Consider the following 22,718-nt stretch of genomic DNA (forward strand, 5'->3'; position numbering starts at 1 on the left):
GCTTACTCAGGAATCTTTGCAGACACTGCCTTTGGTGTTCCGGTCCCTTTGAACACTTGCACGGAACCTCCTTAACCCTCTCCACTTTCTCTTAAGTTCCCAAGGCATATCCAGAAATTAGCAGTTGTTTGACAGGCATTAGCTCTGTCCAGATGACTCTAAAATCATGTTCTCCTCATGGCCCTTGTCCTTTTTCCTCTTTGAAATGGGAAATGATGGAATGTTTATAGACTTTTTTTTCTTTAGAAAGACAGGCAGTCACCATTACAATTTCTGTCATATTCATGCAACTCTCCTGTCCTCGCATGAATACTACTAGGTACAAGAACAAGGATGGACATGGCTCTGTGCTAGGGAAATGTTATTTACAAGAACAGGCAGCGAGCTCGGTTTGGCCTGCTGGCCACAGTTTGCTGACCCCTGACCCCAGTGATGGAAGAATCATCATGGCTGTGCACGGGTGGTAGCTGTAGAACACCTTAAGACAAACGCTTCATTTTCCCAATGGGGAGACTGAGGTAAGGGGAAGCTGTGAGACTTGCCTGAAGTTGCAGAGTCAGAAGGGGAAGACTCTGAGCGTGAGCCATGACTGCCGGATGTCTCAAAAGAGAACTCCTTCTAATACCCCACATATGTGATTTAAACAAAATGAGATCATCTGACAAGGACCCTCCTCCGCAGGCTGAAATGTGGGTAAGACATTTTATCTGCCACCTCACCTCTGCCCTCCCTGGTCGCAAGCCAAGAGCTTATTTCAAGAAGGCCCATGTATCAGCAGGGGCCCCATTAAAGCTACTCCCCTCTCCTGAGAGGATTAGCTGACTCAATCTTTTGGAGGTTTTTTTCCCCCCCTTGAGCTTTTCCTGTGTGGATGGTGAATTTAGGGTAGCGATAGAATTGCCTACAATTGGCAAAGCAGGCTGCCGCTTATCTTTGCTACCTAAGGAGGGAATGCATTATTCAGATCTACCTTCAAGAAGGAATGGATATGCTACCTCAGCTGTAGACTGCCTCCAATGGCGGTCCTTTCTAGAACAGCATAAAGCTGCCTCCTTCAGGCTGTGCCCTCCCAGGTGGCCTACCTTTAGTGACTTGTCATGGAAGAGGCAGAAAGCTGGCTCTGAGGTCGTTAAGGAAACGTGGGGTACAGGAGCTTCCCTTGAGTTTGGCTATGGCTTTTCAGGGTTGCAGCACTGCTTAGCTTCCCCTCTGTCTCATCCTGTGTCCCTTGCTCTTGTGACCCCAAGAATCAAGGACACTTACACATAACTATCCAACCCAGTCCACTTTGTATAGAACCCAGCCCCCTAAACAATGCACATTGAGTGAGGCAGGGGAGGCTTGGGAAATGGAGATGGCTGTCTCGGGATGGGATTTCTTGACTACATGGTAAAAGCAGGAGAGGGAAGGAGAGGGAAGGATGGGGTGCCCATGCCTACCACCCTGTACCCAGCCCAGCTCTCGGAGATGATGTGGACTGACACACAATAGAAGCCATCACATAAGGAAGGTAGCAGCAGCCCTGGTGCAGTAACTGTGTCAAAGCCAAGCCACATTAGGAGTCTGGGGACAGAGCCAGCAGCAGGGAAAAGATGACCCAAGTGACAACAACCTCCAGTACCTTCTACTAGCGGCACCTGGGATACCACAGATGAGTGTGGGAGTGGGGTCCTGACTCTGTGGTTCAGTTTCCTCATCTATGCAAATGAAGCTATCTATTAGAATTGTGGTAAAAATTAAGCAAAGGTTTCTCTCTGTGCATACATGTGTGTACATTATTGTTAGTAAAGGCCAAAGAAAGATTTACACTGCCTCCCTCACCCCTGGGGCACCTGCAACTGGGATCGCCTCAAAAACAAATAGCACCCCAGTGTCTATACCAACAGCAAGTTGTTGGAGGGAAAGTAGGTCAGCCTGGAAAAGTAAACTCGTCTCTTATCTCAGAGGGGCGATGGTAAGTACCAGAAGGCAGAAAATGGGTAAAGTGTCTAGTTTTTACATGGATGCTTCCCACTTCAAACTTTCAACTGAATCTGCGTTAGATTAGGGCTTTGGAAGTTTTCATTTCCCTTTGAATATATTAGAAGTGACTTCTATGATCAGCCTGTATCAATACAAAGAGATGGGGAAATACCTGGTTTTGGATTAATGCGCTGTAATCAAATGTGGGAACCACTCAGGGGCAGATGAGAAGAAGCCTAACTGTAACCTCTCCACCAGACAACAGCTAGTGTGTGAGGGCTCAGCATTCTCTTCTGCCAGTGTGGAGACACTTAGCCTCCGAAACAAACCCTGGTTTTCTGAAGCATTAGGTTTGGGTTAGATTGAAGACTGACTAATACAAAAAAACTCATGGCATTATCTCCCTCTCGGTCAGCTGAAAAGAATCGCTCAAATCCTTCATGTTCACTGAAGACAAGTTAGAAGACACAGAGAAAGTGAGAGGTTCAGAGAAAGAAAAATAGCCCTTTAGTATTTTTATGGTGAGCATGTGCACCTGTATCAGATATAGCTTTACATTCTTCATTGTTTTTATGACACATCTTTCACACCAATGAAGATGCAGCCCCAGCATCATTCTGCATAGAAGCTTTGTTGAAGGTGCAGTGGCCACAGTTGATAAGCATTTACTGAACCCAGTTCTCCACTATTATATATAATTCTATGGTGAGTGTACTGGTGTGTGCTTATTTTTATACATAACTCTGAGATAAATTCCTAAACAGAGGTTTCTGGGTCAAAGTATTTAATTCTTTCAATTTAGTATAATGTGTATGTGAAAAGTAAAATATCTCGGCCTGGCTTTGAATTCTGGTGGTTCCCAAAGTGTGGTTCCCAGACTAGAATCACCAAGACCAGTTAGTGACAGAGTCTCCTGGGCTCCCGCTGAGCTGAGTGGAATGTCTATCCAAAGGGTCTGACACTCAGCAGTGTGAGAAGCACACTGGTGCATCCCATCACCTCTCACTGAGTGTTCACGACATCCTGTCTAGATGTACCAACATATCTACCCATCTGGAAGCTCCCTGAAAACATGGACATCAGCCATACCTGATGTACCCTGGATTGGTTCTGTGCCAACAAATAGTCCAAACGTGCTTGAAAATTAAGTGATCTTTAGTTGAGTGGAACTTTCTGCACATTTCTAACTTTTCACACTAAATAACACTGTGATGGTTAAACTCTATAGTCGATATGACTGAATTGAGAGAAGTTAAGAAGATCAGTAAGCCCACTTCTAGGTGTTGTCTGGCAGTTCCAGAAAGGACCTATATGTGAGAGAACAAGGGGATGATACAGGGAAAGAGCAAATCTCTCCCTGAATGTGAGTGGCAGTGTCCATCAGGTTGGGAACCTGGGATCCCTAGGCATGGGAACGCTCAAGCCCCATTCTTCTTAAGCAAGAGTATCTATCACTGCCGTCATCACACGCACAGACACCAGCTCCTTCAGTCTTTCCATACAGATTCACACCAACCACTTCCCAGGGTGCCTGCAGGCCTTCACCTTCAGACCACTGCTACATCACTGTCACACATCCTTCTGGTTTCTTGGACTGAGAAACTACTGGGTTCTCTGCAGGTAGCCATTGTTGAAATATCCAGCCTCTAATCATGTAAGCCAATTCAATAAGTCCATGTATCTATGTTGTGTGTGTGTGTGTGTGTGTGTGTGTGTGTGTGTGTGTGTATTATTTGGTCTGCTCCTCTACAAGACCCTAATGCATAGTACTTTTAAATAACTGGATATATTTATTTTGCTGACTGAACCACAAATAGTTTCAAGGGAAAAAAACCCAATTGGTTTGGTATCTCATTGTTACTAGAAAGAAGAGCTTACTATTCTCTCTTTAGAGCCAGCAGCCTCTGAAGCTCAGATGGCCAGGTTAACCTGCTGACTCATGAGGGCCCTTAAGTAACTGCCATTGTCGGATGACCCAGAAACATTACTGGATCACCGAGTCTCAATCTGCCTTTCACCTCCTCTCCTAAGCTGGGTGGTGTGGAAGTCCATTCTCAGCTCATCACTTATCTGTGCGGACCCAGGGTCCAGGGCTTGGGTTCTGCTGGCAGGCACTCTGTGCTGTGTGTGACCCTGCCACTGCTGAGGTCCTCTAGGTGATTGAGAACTCTGCAGGGACACTCACTTCACTGTATGTCAATCTGTTATTACTGTATGAAGCACCTGCTCCCTCTACAGTCTGCAGCACAGAAGCTAAATCAGAAGCTACCTGGCATCATCTAGCCCAGAGTTTCTGCAAAAGCCAGAAGAGGACAAGCTGCCACGGAACACTACAAGGTGTCTCTGAGTTTTCCATCCTTGGTATTTTTAAGTTCTCTCTTGGCAATAGCAAAAGTCTTTCCTATAGCAAATGTTTGACATTTTGGCTTCATATTATCCCTAACTGTGGCTTGAGGAAAGAAGACATTATTTCTTTAGGGAAATAAAAATTTCTTTAGGGAAATAAAATGAATTTAAGCCAATAAGATGGCTACAGGGATGAAGGCACTTACTTGCCTCACAAACCTGGAGATTGAAGCTTGATCCCCAGAACCCACTCAAAGGTGAAAAAAAAAAAAAAAAAACCCAACAAAACTGTCACCACAAAATTGTCCTTAGACCTCCATGTGTGCTTTGTGACACGTGCCTCATGCCCAACACACACACACACACACACACACACACACACACAGAGAGAGAGAGAGAGAGAGAGAGAGAGAGAGAGAGAGAAGCAATAAGTAGATTTTTTAAAAAGAGGAACAATTATCTACCTAGACAATTCCCATCATAATTTCAGGCTTGGGGATTCTGTCAAGAGAGCCATAGGAACCACTCTGCGATTGTGACAAAGGCTGCCCTTGTCTCTTCTGTCACCCACAGAGCTCTCCTCCGTGTTTCCTACCTGTTCTTGCCTGAGTGTCTGCCTGGCTTCCCTCAGTGTAGACTGTGATCAGGACACGTAACCCCTTTCCTCCCTGGGCTGCTGTTGGTCAGTGTTTTATCACAGCAGTAGAGACACATACTATAAGCTGTCTCAGTTAGGGTTTAACTGCTGTGAACAGACACCATGATCAAGGCAACTCATAAGAACAACATTTAATTGGGGCTGGCTTACAGTTTCAGAGGTTCAGTCCACTATCATTAAGGCGGGAGCACGGCAGTGCCCAGGTAGGCATGGGCACAGAAGGAGCTGAGAGTTCAACATCTTGTTTTGAAGGCAAACAGGAGAAGACTGGCTTCCAGGGTGCTAGAAGGAGGTTCTTAAAGCCCACACACATAGTAACACACATCCTCCCACAAGGCCACACCTCCAAAATAGCGCCACTCCCTGGGCCAAGCATATACAAACCGTCACACTAACATACATGCACAACCACACACACCATAAGTTAACTCCTACACACACCGTAAGTGAACACACACAAGGATAACCACACAAGGAAGTTGCCGGTGATGAGAAGTAGCACTGGGTGGCAAGCACTTCTAGCAGTTTATTTGTAACCAACTCTGCAATGTGCTGTAACTGTGCTCTGCAGATGCCAAGGCACGCTAATGCAAGAACACCCAGTCTGATGAACTTGTTCAGTCCGGCAATTAGAAAAGTTGGAAACAGGTTATTTGAACTTCATGGTATATGTACCTCTTTTTTTTTTTTTTTTTTTTTTTTTTTGACAATGTAACTTTAAAAAGATGTTTAGGCAATCTTTATGAATTTGAGGCTTGCCTGATCTACAATAACAATTTCCAGACAACTAGGGCTATATAGAGTGGCCCTGTCTCAAACAAACCAACAAACAGTTAAGTTTACTATAATCTTAGTAATCAAGCTGCCCAAGTGTCTTACTCCAGGCTTAAGAGCAGGTTCACTGGAGGAGACAGAACTGGCCTCTACAATGCTTTGATGATGATGACAATAATTTTAATTGGACATATTTATGTAAATTACTGTAGCTATTATGAGGAACAGTATGGAAGTACCTCAAAAAACTAAAAATGGTTATGATGCAGCTATTTTACTTCTGAGTGTGTATCCAATGGAAATGAAGTCAGCATATCACAGCGATACCTGCATGCACATGTTTGTTCCAATGTCCACTTAAAATGTGACACTGAAGAGGTCAACTCAGGAACTCTAGAAAATCCCACCAGACCCCTCCCTCACGGAAGAGAAAGGTCATAGAACACTTAGTCAAGGCACCCCTCCCCTCCAGAAGGAAGAGGCTAATTAACATTCCTCAGACCACAGGGGGTGGGGACTGACCTGTGGGGGTGGGGGGAGTAGAAGGGTTGGAAGTGAGGGAAAACTGACCATTGGCCACCCACAGTCTAGAGAAGTCCCTGCCACCTCATTCCCTAAAGATCAATCAGTTTAAAGGTCACATTGTTCTGCCAATCATATTGTGCCTAGCTGCTGTTTCTCTATGCTACCCCTGGAGACTGTATAAATGTCTGCTGAACAAGTTGCACAGGGTCGCCTCTCCTTTTGGGATGCAGGGTGGCCCCAGCATGCTGGAACATTAAAAATTCCTCTTGCTTTTTGCAGCAATTCTCATCTCCAAGTGGTTCACTCAGGGGGTCTGGTAAACAAAGGCTCTCAGAGTCTCACAACACAGTGATTTAGAGCTCTGGCTGCTCTTGCAGAGGACCAGAGTTTGAACCCCAGCACACACGTGGATGATCACAACCATCCCCAACTCCAGTTCCAGGTGATCTGACACCCTCTTCTAGCTTCCCTGGACACCAGGCACACACAAGGTACACGAAGGTCAAACATCCATATACTTAATTAAACATTTTAAAAGTTGACTCATGAATTCATGTATGTAGTATTTTAAAAAGTCAAAATTAACAATTTGAAGAAAATTGTTTCCTATCTGACCTATGAGCACCACTCCCCCAAATCAACTACACTCAACATCTTTACCTTTATTTGCTCTCTTTTTTTCTATAGCACTTTTATATAAGTATATTTTAGCTTCTTATTTTATACTATCTATAAACCTTCTACTCTGCGTGGGGAATTTAAATTTTGATTTTTTTCTTTTCTGTCTGTTTTCTCTCTCTGTTCTCTCTCTGTTCTCTCTCTCTGTCTGTCTCTCTTTCTCTCTCTCTCTCCCCGGGCCTCCATCTCCCCCTGCTCCTACCTTGCCAACTTTTAAAGTAATCAAATCTTTAAATCACTATGACCAAATAAATACCATAACACAATGTATATAAGGTTACATTTCCTTTCTAAGTTTTTTTCCAGGAGTTAATCATTGCCTTGGTGTTTTTATGTTGTTTTGCTTTCTAGCTGTTTCTCTCTAATCCACCCCTAAACTTTCCAAAGGAAGTCTAATCCATCTCCCAACTCTCATGCTATGCACATGCAGCCCTGAAGCCCTCCAGTGCAGCCCAGTTTGGAAGGATTGTTCTCCAGGCCTGTTACTCAGCTGCCACCCAGACACCATCCTTCCATATCAGTCCCTGAAACTCCATCCTTCTCTGTGTTGAGCCCCCATCACCTTTAAACCTGAATTACTGCCTATTGATTAATTGTCATACAGTGTAATTTCTTGGAACTTCTTAAGAAAAGCTATGAAACATAGACATTTTTTGAGACATTCTTTTTGAAGTCATGTGTTTGAGAGTGGCTCTTTTCCTCTTTCCTGCTTGGTGATAATAGTTTAGAGAGATTTTTTTCAAAATCTATAGTTGGTTATGGTTGAGAAGATAAAAATTCTAGGCTCAAATTTTATTATCTTCTAGCTTCTGGTATTATTGTAAAAATAAGGAACCATTATTTTTCCTGATATTTTGTATATAATCTTCTTATTCTTTCTAGACATATCAATTTCTTCCTTCCTATTCTTCCCAAAATTTCTTTAATTAGATTTTAAATTACCTTGTCTTTTTTCTTATTGCTTATTTTATTCTGGAGATTATTCTTAATTCTACTGAATCTTCCTTCCTGCTTTTGAATTATAATTTTAAGCACAAGATTCCCATTACCAAAGAAAGAAAAGAGAAACTGATGAATGATATGTTGGTGAATATATTTTTGCTTGTTTGGTTTGATGGGATAATTTTCCTTTCTTCCTTACATTGTTTGTTTCCTGAGGCTTTGGTATGTCTTTGTCTTGACTTTTCTCCTGTTTGCTAAGAGTTCTTCATATGTAATGGCTCCATCTGGCTATGTGTTCATATCTAAGTGTTGAACATCACAAGCCATATTTAGCTCTTTCTGTAAATTTGCTATTATCAGCTGGCAGGTCTGCTCTTAGCCATTCTGTTGAGAGGATACCCACATTCACAGGAACCTTAGTCTGCTGAATGTTCTCAGAGTGATGTGGTCTGAATGGATCCATGCTGCCCTTCCAGTATTTGGAAGGAGTAGGTAACTCAAGTGGCCTATGGGGTTTTTAGAGAGCAACATGAAAGCTCATTACTTTCTGTTTCCATCACATCAGTGATGTGGGTAAATTATGAGTGTTTTTGGTGTCACTTAATGACATACCTAATAAAATCTAGTGATTTGTGTGTTACCATGAGAAGGGTTTCATGACAGTGTTAGGGAGAGAAGGAGCTGGAATCCATTGTTCTTTATTCACAGTGCCAACCAACTCTTCTCCTCACTCACACCCTGCTCAGAGTAACTGAGGCTAAAAAACAGAGTCTTTCTGAAGTTCAGTGGGACCAGTGGACTTGTTTCTCCACACTGAATGTGTGACCCCACTTTCCTCCCTCACGTAGCTTTGAGAGCTCTGTCCCTGCTCATCCATTCGCTCTCTAACATCTCCGATGCCCCTGTACCTTCCTCACACTTCCCTTCTCCTGCAGGTTTTCGTCAGCTTTATCTCTTGCTTGTCACCTTAGCAGGGCTCCAGGCAGACATCAGTGTGTGCTTACACACATCTCATGCTCATTTCTATAAAAGGATACAACCTACAAGAGAGCTTAGATGTCACTACACATTCTAGGTTACTTTTTTTTTTTTGCAGAGGAGTCTGACTTTTTCTATCAGAGATGCAATTTTGGGTAGAAAAGTCAATTTGTAAAACAGACAAGAGGGCAACTATTTTGGTTGCAGCCGGTAAATTAAAAAGATTTTCATCTGATTGCTCCTAAAATAATTTAAAATGCTTGTTAGGGGTCTCTTCTTCACCAGGAACAGTATGAGTCTCTGGAAAAACACAAAGGAGAAACACAGCTTCTGACCTGTGCTACTCAGTGTACACCCCTATTCCATAACCTGCCCAAGAAGCCTGCTTTGAAGATTTCTCATGTAATTGAGATACAGAGAGGAAAACTGACTTGGCCAAAGGAAGCCTTCCTTGTCCTCTAGACCATTCCTAGGGGTAAGATGTCCTTAACAACTATTGCTGATATGCAGGACATCAGTTCTCAGGGTGATGGCCTGGACGGAAAGGTCAAAGCGGTTTGCTGTACCTACGGCTTTGAGCACGGGTATATGCAAACGCTAGAAGAAGGCACACCATGTAGAAAGCTCCTGACACAAAGGGAGGACTGTTTCCCCCACATAAAAATGCCATCGGGGGTCTCTATATTCTTGCCATCTCTTTTGAAGATATCGCTTTGTTTTTATAATTAAAATTTGTAAAACAGTCACTCAGAATTTAAAAGAAAAAAACAACTTCAGTCATTTTCATCTCGGCTCTTTAAAAACTCTGTGTGAAAAGTCTATTGTTGAATGCTGAAAGTTATCACAGCTGGGCTTTTTGGATTAAAAAAAAAAACAGTAGAAGCCAAAAAAAAAAAAAAAATAGGGTTTTATCCTTGAAGCACAACAATCCCATTTATTGAGGCTGACAACGCTAAAGACATTTCAAGCTTTGTTTTTCAGACCAAATCTCTTCCAATAACTGACTGACCTTCAGAGTGACAGTCCTTTCAGCTTCACTGAATACAATCTGCTTTGCTAGAACCAGCTGGGCAGGGAGAGCCCTCTTCCAGGGACTTTAAATGTACTATGCACTGCCAGGCTGCCACTTAGTCAAAGAAGACTACCAACTGTCATTTACTTCGTTCTTCAAGGCTGGGAGTCACTGGTGATAATAATAAAGGTTTCCTCCTTGCATTTCTTAGCTGTTACCCCAGCCCCTCCGATCTCTGTTGGCCTCAGCATCCTCCTCTGTAGGATGCAGAATTTGATCAGAATATCTGTGAAGTTCCTCAAAAGCTTCTCACTTCTTGGATATTCTAACAGGAGCAGCAAAGATCACCAGAGCCTGAAGAAGCTGACTTACCTAGAGAGGTGTAAGCCAGGACGTGTTCCAGACAACCAACCAGGGCATCAGCATCGCTGTCCTGTCAAAGCAAGAAGGATATTTAATGATAAGAACATGCTTATGTTACATTTAGACACAACACAGCCATAGAATTGTTTGCAAAGTTATTTTACAATGTAGCTGTGTTCTTTTTAAAGAAAGTCATGGGCCTTTATGTGTATACCTACATCTCTGTATCTTTATAAATGTGTGTGTACCAATCTGCAGATCCCCTGATCTTTCTCTCTGATGGGAAGGGCAGAGGCTAACTCTGTTAACAGTGGGTCTCAGTGAATTTGGTTTTGGGGGTGCAAGGCTCTACACTGAGCAGTGGGTCTCAGTGTGTTTGGTTCTGGTGGTTCACGGCTCGACACTTAGCTTACCCTGAGCCCTGTCAAGTGCTTCCAACCAAAAGGCAAGTGTGCATGAGAACTCTCATTTTATCTTTTGTTTCGAGCTTTCCAAAATTTCCATAATAAACAAATATTATTTTAACCTTCAAATATAATGAATGCTATAGTAATTTTTTAAAAATCAAGATTTTATTGCTGAATAGTACAGCAGGAATACAGGAAATAATTTTTTTCTACATCTTGGGAAGTCTGTGACCTTCAAGGAGTTCTATATCAAATAATTACGCTCCTCATTTACCTCAGGCCTCAAGGAAAGCCAGCTATCTCCCATGAGGGTTGGGAGGATTTCAGAACCATACTAGAGAACAAATATTGGCTTTTATGCAAAATAAATATCTGCTCTCCACCCAGCAGGCTGCAAATAATCGAAAGGCGCATCCTAATGATCTGGGAAAATGGAACCTCTTCATTATTTTCAGGTTCACGGCTGCCCTGGGGGGCGGGGATTAATCATTCATGGATCACCTGTTCCATTTCAAGTCAAGCAAACATTTCACATAGCAACAACTGTCTGTGGGTCATACGGAAAGCCCACGAGAGTGTGGTGGGCTACTCTAACACATTCCACAAACATGCTGGATTTCATGTTATAGCATTTTCTGGAGTGTGGGCGGCTACTTTTTGGGCATGTTGTAAAACTCGCAGCATCTTATGTTCAGAATATATAGAAAAGGCTGTGGGGAGGAGGGTTTGCCTGGTTAATGGGGGTCAGTGAAGTCTAAATAGGAGACAAAGGTCGTTGGTGACTGGCCCAGGAATAGGGAAGTAGGTACCAGGCATAGACATCAAAGAAGGCCAAACAAATCCTTCCTTCTTTATTTACCCTTAAAGGACCACCTTAAGTCACAGACTCTCCAGAGAGGCATCCTCTACTAGAGGGGACACCAACCAAGGGAGTGCAGGTTCTAAGCCTGGCTCCTCTACCAGGAAAACTGGCCCTGGCCAGGAGCTTGACTTCCCACTTCTTACCTTATTTGTTTTAAATGTGTATGAGTGTTTTGCCTGCATATATGTTTGTGCATCACATGTATGCCTGGTATCTGCAGAGGCCAGAAGAGGCCTGAGACTGGAGTTACACATGGTTGTGAGCCACTATGTGGGTGTTGGATTTGGGTCCTCTGGAAGAGTAGCCAGTGCTCTTAACTACTGAGCCATCTCTCTAGCCCCGAAGTTCTTAGTTACTAGCATCTGTGGAAGTTAGAGGTTTCCTTGGTCCACCTGGGATGCTGCTAAAAACACATGGGAATGAAAACTTAGGGATTTGGACACCAGAAATCTCAAGACTAGTGCCACAAGTTACTAGTGGATGTAGTTGCTATAATGCTACCATTTTCTGGTTCACAGACAACACCTTGTATGTTTACATGAAGGGAGAATGCTTGCCTTAGGTCTACTTTATGAGGCCATAATCCATTTATGAGAAATTATGCCATGAGAGAATCCTCATGACATAATCAGCCCCTAAGGCTAATTCCTAAAACCATCTCCTTGGTGATTATATCTGTGGGAGACCAAAACACGCAGACCACAGCCAGAATCAGATGACAGTAAAGGAGCCCCTCCCCCCAGCTCTAAACACCTGCTCTTCTGACCAAAGATGGACAGTGAGGATGATAGGCCAGTTTACAAACGTGGCTACAACAGTCCTTCTGCTGCTGTGTTTCTACACCATGTCTCACACCAATAGATGTGATCTGCCTCTTTCCCTGTCTCTGGATCTGAATTGGCCCTGTAACTTGCTTTTCCTCAGAGCACACCATAGAAGTGGTCATGGATGACTTAAGTAGGACTAGACCCTGAGAAACCATACTGCCTTTATTTTTTACTCCCTAGGAAACCAGCAACCATGCTCTCCTGTTGGAGAGACTTCATGGAAGAGGCTTCAGGGCATGAGAAGCATGAGAAGTCATAGGAGGAAACCATGGCCTCAGCCAGCAGCTATAACCAATAGAAAGATGCGTTATGTTAAGTCATGCTGTCTTGGTCAGCTAAACTCACAGCTGGCAGCAAGAGCCAGGGTTACTGAACAATAGCACATGACACAGAACTATTCAGTGAGCTCAGAAGAGCCAAAAGTCATCTGCAGAGACACCTCAGTTGGCAAAGTGCTTGCTGTATAAATATGAGGACCTGGGTTTGGACCCCAGCATTCACATAGAAAAGCCGGTTGCAGCAGCAATCTCGGTGTTGAGGAGGCAGAAAGAAGAGGATACCTGGAAATGCCACCCAACCAAATAATCTAGCTGAATTGGTGAGTTCTAGGTTCAAAGAGAAACTTGATCTCAAAGAACAAGGTAGAGATTGTGAGGAAGATGTTCAGTGTCAATATCTGGCCTCCACATATGTGTGCTGCTCTCTCTCTCTCTCTCTCTCTCTCTCTCTCTCTCTCTCTCTCTCTCAAAATAAGAAGTCATTGCTTCAATCCACTGATTTTTTTTGTTGCTATTTTACCCAGAAAGGGGTTGTTGATATGCTAAACAACTGACATTAGCTGACCAAGTGTTTTAGATTTTTAAATCCTGGAACATGATCCCAACCCCTGGCTCAGGAGAACTCGTAACTGCACATCTGTGCACTTCTCTTCCAGCTTCTGAGATGCATAAGGAAGTGAAAGGCACCAACTCCTTGGGTAGCCACTCAAAGTCTACTGTCGCTGGGTAACAACAGACTGAACCCATTTAATGTGGCCCTTGTGTACATGCATTTAGGGCTTATCACTTGGGCTTAGACAATTTATCAGGATACTCATCCCTGGAGAAGATCAAGTCCTCCTCTCTCAGCAGCCAATGATTGTATTTAAGACTTACAGACATCTACATGAAAGCACACATGTACCCTTCATCTGAGAGTCAACATTTTCTTCTGTGTATGTATTTACAATGACATTTCTCAACCTTAGCACTATTGATATTTAGGACAAGATAATTCTAAAACAATATATGGCATTCAGCAGTACCCGTGAACCTCAAGCCAATAAATGTCAGTAAGGCGTTGTCATAATACCTCCCCAATCCAAGTTGTGAAGACCCAAAATAGTGTGAGACACTGCCAAACTTTTCCCATAGGGGACAAAAATCTGTCCTGGTTGAGGCTGTCAATCAAATAACCAACCAATGATTCATTCCATTGATCTATCTATCATCTACATTTTGACATACATAGTTGGTTTTATTGTTTTCCTGCTGGCCAAATCTTAAGTCATTTGAGGATCAGTAAAGTCACAGCACTAGCTTCCAAGTCAGGCCATCTTCCTGAGTTCATTCATGCTGGCTCACAAAAGAGCATCACAGCTGGATTTCTCAATGGTTGACATCGCTCATGGGGGGAGGGGGGTTCAGAGGGTCAGGCAGGAGAGCCTCACCAGGGTAAACTGTCTCAGTTAGGGTTCTGTTGCTGTTATAAACACCACGGACAAAAGCAGCTTAGGGAGAAAAGAGTTTATTTCTGCTCATAATTTATAGACCACCACTGAAGCCAGGGCAGAAACTTGGAGGCAAGAACCAAAGCAGAACCACTCAAGAACTCTGTTTGTTGGCTTGCTCCCCACGGCCTGCTTGGCTTGCTCCCCATGGCCTTTTTGGTTTATTTTATTGCAACACCCTAGACCACCTAGGGCCAGCACTGCCCTCAGTGGGTTGGGCCTTCCCACATCAATTAATAATAATAATACCCATTTGACTATAGGCAATCTGGTGGAAGCACACCCTCAATTCAATTCCCGTCTTTCCAAGTGACTCTAGGTTGTGTCAGCTTAACAGAAAGCTAACCAGCACACCAACCACTCCTCCCAGTCAGTTGGATGCAACTCTGCCCTAATTCAGTGTGGGGTTGGAATCTTGAGGCAGACCTAGAGTGCATAGGCTGGGGATGACTGGGGGAAGTCATAATCTATGCTGGGTGCCGACCTCTGAGTGTGGCTACTTTAGAGACGGACATCCATGCTCCTGCCCCAACGGACTTCTCACCCATGCTCAGTAAGCTCACTGGTTCCCTAGGGGTGGCTTTGGTGGAACTAAACTTTGGTTTGTCATCGAAACTTTGGGAAGGGACTGACATTCTCTAGTCTCCCTCAAAGAGAAAAGTCTTGCAATAACTGGCAAGTGTACTTTTTATAGTTAAGTTAAACTTCCTCTATTATGGAAAAGAGACAATTCGCAATATCAGCCCTTACATTTTTTTGTAATGAATAAGAATTATGGGAAGGCAAATAGCTCATCCGTACAGTTCTATAATGCTTATTTGAACATGATGTTAGTGGGAGACGTGCACAGAAGCGAATGGCAAGGCTTCCCACGGGTGTTTCCTGATGTCCTGTGCTCTGTGGGCCCACAAGCAGAGACAGGGTCACAGAACACGCCTGGCAGGCTCACGCCATGTGGAGATGGGCTGCTGACAAAGATGTTTACATTCCCTTACTGTTTCACAATTTGTTGAGTTTTGATGGCTTTAACTGGCCCATGAGAACAATTCCATCTCAATAGATGACACATCATATTGCTACTAACCTTTATTCATATGGGCCAAGTGCTTGGAAGACAGGTTTTTCCTAATGTTCTAGAAACAGCAAAAGCAACTCCTCTTTTAATGAATTTATATGCTCACTAAGCCTATATTTCTAGAGCCAGTGACCTCTCCATAAATTGGATGTGTTTTCCAGGCATCAAGGATATCCCCCATTCCCCACCAAAGTTCAGTTCTCAAAAACTTGCCCATAAATTCAAATTCAAAATTAAATGCACAGAATTTTTTTTTTTTTTTCAAAAACAGATCTCACTTAGCTGCTGAATCAGCTGGCTGTTTACAGCGGGTCCAGTCGAACCCCTTAACACATGCGGTGGCTCTCAGCTCCTGCCTAGCAGCCATGGGAAAGCCTATAGTATTTGCACAAATCTTCCATTTTAACAAATATCATATACATTTTTCTCTAAAACAATCATTTATTTTTTTATAGTGGAAAAAGTAGAAAATTATCAAAGAGAATATATCTTTGATATATCAAAGAGATATATTATCTCTTAGAGAATTATCAAAGAGAATATATCAAAGAGAATCTAACCCCCCCTCTTTTCTATATAGCACTGCCCTTTAGATGTTTTATTACATGTGTTTAATTTTCAGACATTTGAAAGACACTATAATAACATATGTGTGTATCCATAGAGATGTAAATTTTTGTTTGAGTTTTTCTGCTGTGCTTTAAAATTTTTTAACAACGGAACCAATTGGTACTGTAAAATCATGTCACATGTATTTATCCACACCCCCCCCCACTATTGGGTGCCTAAGTTGTTATCATTTACTTATTGTGTTGTAAGCAGTAGTCTGAAGTTCATCATCCCGAATCTTCACTTCATGTTTATTATTTATTTGGGTTAGCCACATGGGAATACCAGGTCAATGTGAATGAATGGTTGCCACACATCTCACTTTACTTTGGCCCTCTGTCTACACATTCACATGCCCCAGTGGTGTGCTTTCTCAGTGAACTGCAATGCGGCCATCCTTTACTTATCCTGTGTTCTACTACATCCTACTTCCTCTTAAGATGCAAGAGGACCTCAGTCCATTGTCTCCACAATCGGTCCACACTCCGCCTACCCATGGTCCTGTCTGGTTTGTTTGTTTGTTTGTTTGTTTAATATGCCAAGACTCCCACCATGTGAGCACCCCATCATTGGCTGGGGATCCTCTTGCTCAGGGTTGTGATCATCTTTCTAATCCTTCAGATCTTGACTTCATGTCACCTGCTCAGAGGTCCTCTGATCACTCATTCTCATTAGACTTGTTTCTGAGGTCATTCTCCATCATGATGCATGGTTTGTTTCTTTCAATGTAGTTCCCCATTGATGAAGGCCATGCTTTGTTACACTGAGTAGCGTGGATGGGTGCCTGACTATGCTTATTCTATACATATTAGCTCAGAACTGTGCACATGGTGCACATGGAGCTAATTGATAAATTTTTAGGAAGCCAACAAAAAGGAAGTACACACAATCTCAAGGAACAGATGTATTTTATTAAACATATAGTTTTGTCAACCTGTGAAAACTAAGCGTTTTCTGGATTCCTTCAGAAGTTTTGATTAGTAGAGCACAGTCATCTGACTATGCATTCTTCTCTGCTCTGCCTGTCCTTCTTGGATTACAGGTATTCTATCGTGAGAGTATTTTCCAAGATTACCCCAGAAACACACATGGTATAACATGGTTACCCCTAGAGAAGCCTCCTTTAATAGAACTGTTGTCATAAACCATCTGGGAAGTTTTTAGAGATACTTCTCTCTTCAAAAGCTGGCCCTCATACATTGAGGTTTACATAAGAGCTTTAAGCTTCCATGGCAACAGCAGATTATAATGACTGTGAATCATGAAACTGTTGGGAGGCAGGTCAAACCTTATGTTTTATATTGTAGGAGCAAATATAATTTCTTACTTCAAGAAACCTGTGCTCTTTGGCCTTAACTTTGCCTCTTCAGGGTCTACTCTAGGGATGACTCACTGTTCTCAAGTCGAGTAGCATCTGAGGTTATTCCCTTAGATCCTGTGACCCTACAGAACTTGGACCCTTTGTTGCATCAGCCATAGGTTTTGCTGTGGCCTCAGATAAAAAATAATTTATCATCAACTCAATCTGCAAAACCCTCCCAACCACTACTTCCTGTTCAACAATGTGAGCTAGAATTTGCCAAGATCTCAAAAGAGTATATATATATATATATATATATATATATATATATATATATATATATATATAGTATTTTCTTTAAAGGATGAGTGATAATGTCCTGTAGATGCTGCATACTATATCCAGGGGCTGCATAATGCTGACAGGCATATTGGAAGCACCAAGACGTCTTCTAGAGACTTAACTCTTTCCTGAATCTCTCTAGGAACCTCAACCACCATGTGGAAGTCCTGGAACATTGAGAAACTCTTGCATGGACAAATATATTAACAGAGCTTAGTTTATATCTATAGAATTCCCAGTTACTCCTCAATTGAAATGAGTTATCCTAAGAATTCTTCAAGCTGTCAGGCTGTAGTATGCAGAAAGGGGGAGGATCTTATGAGATGATGGTAAGTCCCAAGATCCTTAAGATGACTCTGTAATATTAGAGACTAACTTGTGTAGTTTGAGTATAAGACAGAAAAAAAACAAATTTAAAGGCAAAATTATTCTTTGTTACTCAAGGGAAGGCTGCCTTTGCTCTACTTAGTCTCTCAACTAATTGTACAAGGTCTACCCGTAACTAGAGAGGGCAACAGGGTTGTTCAGACTGCTCAATTAAACACTAATCTCATCCGAAATACCCCTACAGAAATACCCACACTAATATTTGACCAACTATCTAGACACTTTGAGGTTCAGTCAAGTTGACACATAAAATTAACATTCAAATATTTCTTTTCTTCTTTATTAAATATAATTTAGGGGTACCTAACAATTCTAATTATGTTCACAAGGAATATAATATGGATCCTAACAAATGTTTTTTAATGATCAAGACTTGGGCATTTCATCTTCTCTGTGTCTGTAAGAACATGCTTCCTTTGCTAAGCTTTACATTTAGAATGGTGTGTATGTGTGTGTGTGCGTGTGCGTGTGCGTTTGCGTGTGCGTGTGTGTGTGTGTGTGTGTGTGTGTGTGTGTGGTGTGAATGTGTGTGTTTGGCTGGGGAGATGGCTAACTGGGTAAAGAATTTGCCACACAACTGTAAGAAGCTGTGTTAAGGGATGGTTTTATGTACTGTGTATTCAGATGCTGTTTACTGTGCTCAGAGATCTGGTTGCAGTCTAGACTGCACTGTCAAGTATCCTCCATCTTGATGTGTATTTAAAAAAAGATTTTCTATCTGGTTGGCTAATAAAGTACTGATCAGCCAATAGCTGGGCAGGAGAGGATAGGGCGGGACTTCTGATCCCAGTGAGGGGGTCTCTAATGAGGATGAGAGAGTGAGAGATTTGCTATAAGGTACTTGCCATGAGTAGGTTACCAGGGGAGTCACCATGAAGGCACAGATTATGGAGGAGGTCAGGGCAAGACCAAGATGGCAGGTAACAGGACATGTGGCTGGAAAGTAGACCAGGCCAGCATAGTCAAGTTAGAATAGCTCAGAACCAGCCCCAGTATAGTGCTAAAGCTTATAAGAAATATACCAGGTTTCCATGTCATTTATTTGAGAGATAAAGGGAGAACAGAAAAGCTCCCTGAATTATTTTACATTTGGTTCCCATCATAGTAGGCATGTAATCCAAACCTAGACAGAAAACCAGACTTAGAAAGAACCGCATAGAGTCTGAAAAGCCCTGGATGGAGGGCTGGCTCTCTAGTGGCAGACAGGCTGCTCTATTGGTACAGCGGCTGAAGTCTGGCTGGCCACAGGAGCCAAGGAACCAGCCACAGTCTGAGAACGTGAGGACGGGTGCCAGCAGAGGTCAGAAGCAGAGGCTTTTCTCCAGCTCTACCTAATTCAGAAGGGGTGAAGGAGCATGGAGTAGAGAGAGTGCTGGTTTACATGGAGCACATGTACATACTTAGGATGCAAGTTTGGGGTGGATATGGGGAAGGTGTACTGGGTTCCTGCATGAGGTGCGACTACACACTCAAACCAACCCTCCCACAGAGGAGGCTGTGCTTCTTCTTAAATAGACACTGATATGTCACAATAATCTCACCAAAATCTTAACCTCCAAACCTGATTTCATACTCCCAGAATAAACAGAAGGCTGAACACTGGAGAGTGTGTCTGTAATCCAAGTACTTCAACAGTAAGGTGGGAGGCAGAGACATGAAAGTCCCTGGAAATTTGCAGGCCAGCTAGCCTTCCATGCGCAGAAGCAAACAACAAAAAGAGAGATCCCGTCTTAAAAGAGTTGGGAAGTAAGGAGCAACACCCAAGGTTAACTCTGACCTCCATATTGGAACTCTAGCAAGTATACCTGTACTCATGTGCACAAACATGCAAGTACATACACACATATTAATATATACATAAACACACACATATTATATACACACACACATATATATATATACATATATATGTATATATATATATATTGTATTAGTAGGGGGCTTATAACTATACTGGTGTACATTGGCACCTTGTATATTAATTTAGTAAATACATAATTTAAACATATTTTCAGTGATAGCAAAGCCCTCTTCCCATATTCCTGTAGTTATTCAAGAAATATTTGGCTTTGTAGATGGTGATGTTAGAGGCACATGGCAAGTTAAAGGGTGACAACATTCAGTAAAATAGACTACATTTCACTTGAAGCCCTCTGGATCAGTCAGTGTGCCACTGTGACACCTGTACACACAGGACATGAGGAGTTCAGTTAGGACACTAGCTTGGAATCATACTTTGCTAATTCTTTGAAACCTCTCTTTGGGGGATTTACAGCATGTGCATTGCTGAACATTTTGATTATTTTCCTCATCAGCTTATTTTTGATACAATTAGAGAACTCAGATTCTGAAAAGCACAGACTTCTCAGTAGGGCAGTCTTGCTGATGCACAGAGCTGTTTCTAAATCAGGAGGATCTCTCTCTCCCTGGGCATTGCTGTTGGAATACAGCCCTGTGGCAGACATAATAGGCCAGCTCCAAGTATATTCACATGCAGATGCCGAAGAGCACACGTGGGAATTAAAATCTAGCCACCAAACCAAATGCAGTTGTGTCCAGAGACACACAGCATCACGCAGTTCGTCTTTTGCACTGCTCATCTTCTTCGCTTGTTTGTTTGCTTGTTTGAAGCAAGGTCTCACTCTGCAGCCCAGGCTAGCCACACTTCACCAGGAAGACCTGACAAATGCTAAGGTTATAGGGATAAGACCACTGCTTAGAGGTGAGCCTACAAATGACCCTTTGTGCACCTTCGCATATTATTTTAGTCAAATTTAGCATTGAACCTGGACAAGATGCTGCTTTGAAATGATGGTCTAACAACCATGGAATCATATTGCCATGTCAACATTCCTCCCAGAAGACATAACTTTTAGTCTCTTGGCCATATTAGATACTTTCAGCTACATGTGACCAGCAAAACACATTCTAAGCTTGAGCAAACATTTTTACTACATCACCTTCCAAGCCTTCCCACAGTCCGTTCTTTCTCAAGAAATCATGTCCTGTCACTTTCTAGCTAGAACTGGATATCACTCTTAAACCAACTCTTGGGAGGTGGAACATGAGATCTAGGCTGTATAGAACAAATTTGTTTTATTCCAAACCATAAGGAAAAGGTACCACTGACACAGCTGGGATTCAGATGAATCATATCAAGACCAGAGAGAGCACAGTCTTTGAAGCCGGCCTGCTTTAGGTGAAATCCCACCTTGTATTTTGAGCAAATTATTTAATGTATTTATGGCTTCATTCCCCTATCTGTAAAATGGGTAGTGAAAAGACTTGCATATAGTAGCATTTATAAAGCCTGTAGGCCCATTGCTGGTATATATGAACTGTAACAGGTTTGTTTAAAATGTTCTCAAAAATGTCTGCTGAGTATATAATCACCATTGCAACATCCAGAAGAGAACCCAGTCCAGTATTCTGCTCAAACTTGTGGGACAGATAAGGGTAACTAAAGAAATGCCATTCCAAGGCAGTCTGCTTCCCAAGAGAAGACTGTTGTTCACCTAAGAAACTCCAATCATGGTTGACCCATTTGAGCTACAACCAAACTTCCGTGAAAAGGGAGAGGTGATGAAGAAGCGGCCTTGGCACAGCTGGGATGAAACAACCCAACAGGATACCGCTTGTAGAAGAACCCAGGACCAAAAGGTTTGTCTGTTTATGTCTAATGTAGCCAGTGTGTAGATGAAGATGCAGAGGAAGGAATAAAGGAAGGTGGTGTGTGAGCTTAGAATGTTCTGCCTCCCCACTTCCATCTTCCCCAAAGATCTTCCTCCTCTTGCTGAGTGAATGAGAGGAAAACTCCCGGGACACTGGCCAAAGTGCATGTGCTTAAGGAGCGTGCTGAGCAAGTTTGAAACTTAAGAGTCAGAAATGACAAATTAAGGGAAGAGGATTTACTTTAAAAATTAGGTAAATACATACAATTGATCTATTTTTGTTGAATTTGAATATATGTGTGAATATAGGGAGAGATCCAGAAATTGCCTTCTGAAAAATGATAACTATATACAACATTGTATCTTGTTCCAACTAAAAGGAGAATATTTGGGTGAACGAATGAGCAGAACCCAGCTGCCATAAGAACTTAACTTAGGATGTGGGTTGTGTGGGCAGACACCAATAGTCCCTTAGAGGCTGTGTATCTATCTTTGATGCTTTCAAGAGCCTCCTGGGGTGGGGGTGGGGAGTTACTGTGCTCACTGATCCTTTACTTGGAGGCAGTGAAAACTCAACCATCTGTCTACACCTGGCATCCTCTACACTCATGGCTGGTGGGCTATGCCAATTCCTAAAGGCATATCCATGTAGAGGAGTCTTGTAACTTGTAGCTGCGTGCACACACGCACACATACACACACACACACACACACACACACACACACAGAGAGAGAGAGAGAGAGAGAGAGAGAGAGAGAGAGAGAGAGAGAGCGCTTTACAGTTATACAAATGTCTTATGTCTTACATATTCCACTGGCTGAAAGCTGCTCAGAGTGAGTGGACAGGGAGTTGTGGATGCCTTGCTGTATGGCACCAGGTATGGCACCACACTCTTCATTTGACAAACAACTGTAAGTAAGCTCCTACCTATAGATCTATTCATGAAGAAGACATACCCTCCAGGATGGCTCCATCTTTGGGAGAGCCCTGGCATGCTGTCATATTCACTGGTCATTGGTGTCAGTGGGTATGAGGGAGCTGAGGAGCTACTTTATTTTGCCTGTTGCCTGTCCTCTCCGAGTCATCCCACCCAGGGTAACCAACACACAGGACTCTTCTAATAAGCCAAGGGCATTCTGCACCCGCCTTTTCCAGAGAAACCACATCTACCTAATTCTGCAACATCCTGACTGGCCAGCTGCAGACAGGAAGCAGCAGAGGACAGACGTGG

The 22,718-nt window shown here is 42.7% G+C and overlaps 1 protein-coding gene across 7 annotated transcripts in view; it reads right to left on the minus strand.

The window, feature by feature from the left end:
• The window catches only part of Nek11 (NIMA related kinase 11), a 221,282-nt gene that overhangs the window by 46,706 nt on the left and 151,858 nt on the right, over positions 1 to 22,718 (minus strand). For all 7 annotated transcript variants that reach the window (XM_076917996.1, XM_076917994.1, XM_076917995.1 and 4 more), the window contains one exon: positions 10,248 to 10,308. In XM_076917996.1, coding sequence (XP_076774111.1) covers positions 10,248 to 10,308 — 61 coding nt within the window. The remainder of the gene's footprint in view (positions 1 to 10,247; positions 10,309 to 22,718) is intronic.

The sequence above is a fragment of the Arvicanthis niloticus genome, chromosome 21, assembly GCF_011762505.2.
Source record: "Arvicanthis niloticus isolate mArvNil1 chromosome 21, mArvNil1.pat.X, whole genome shotgun sequence".
NCBI classification, from domain to species: Eukaryota; Metazoa; Chordata; class Mammalia; order Rodentia; family Muridae; genus Arvicanthis; species Arvicanthis niloticus.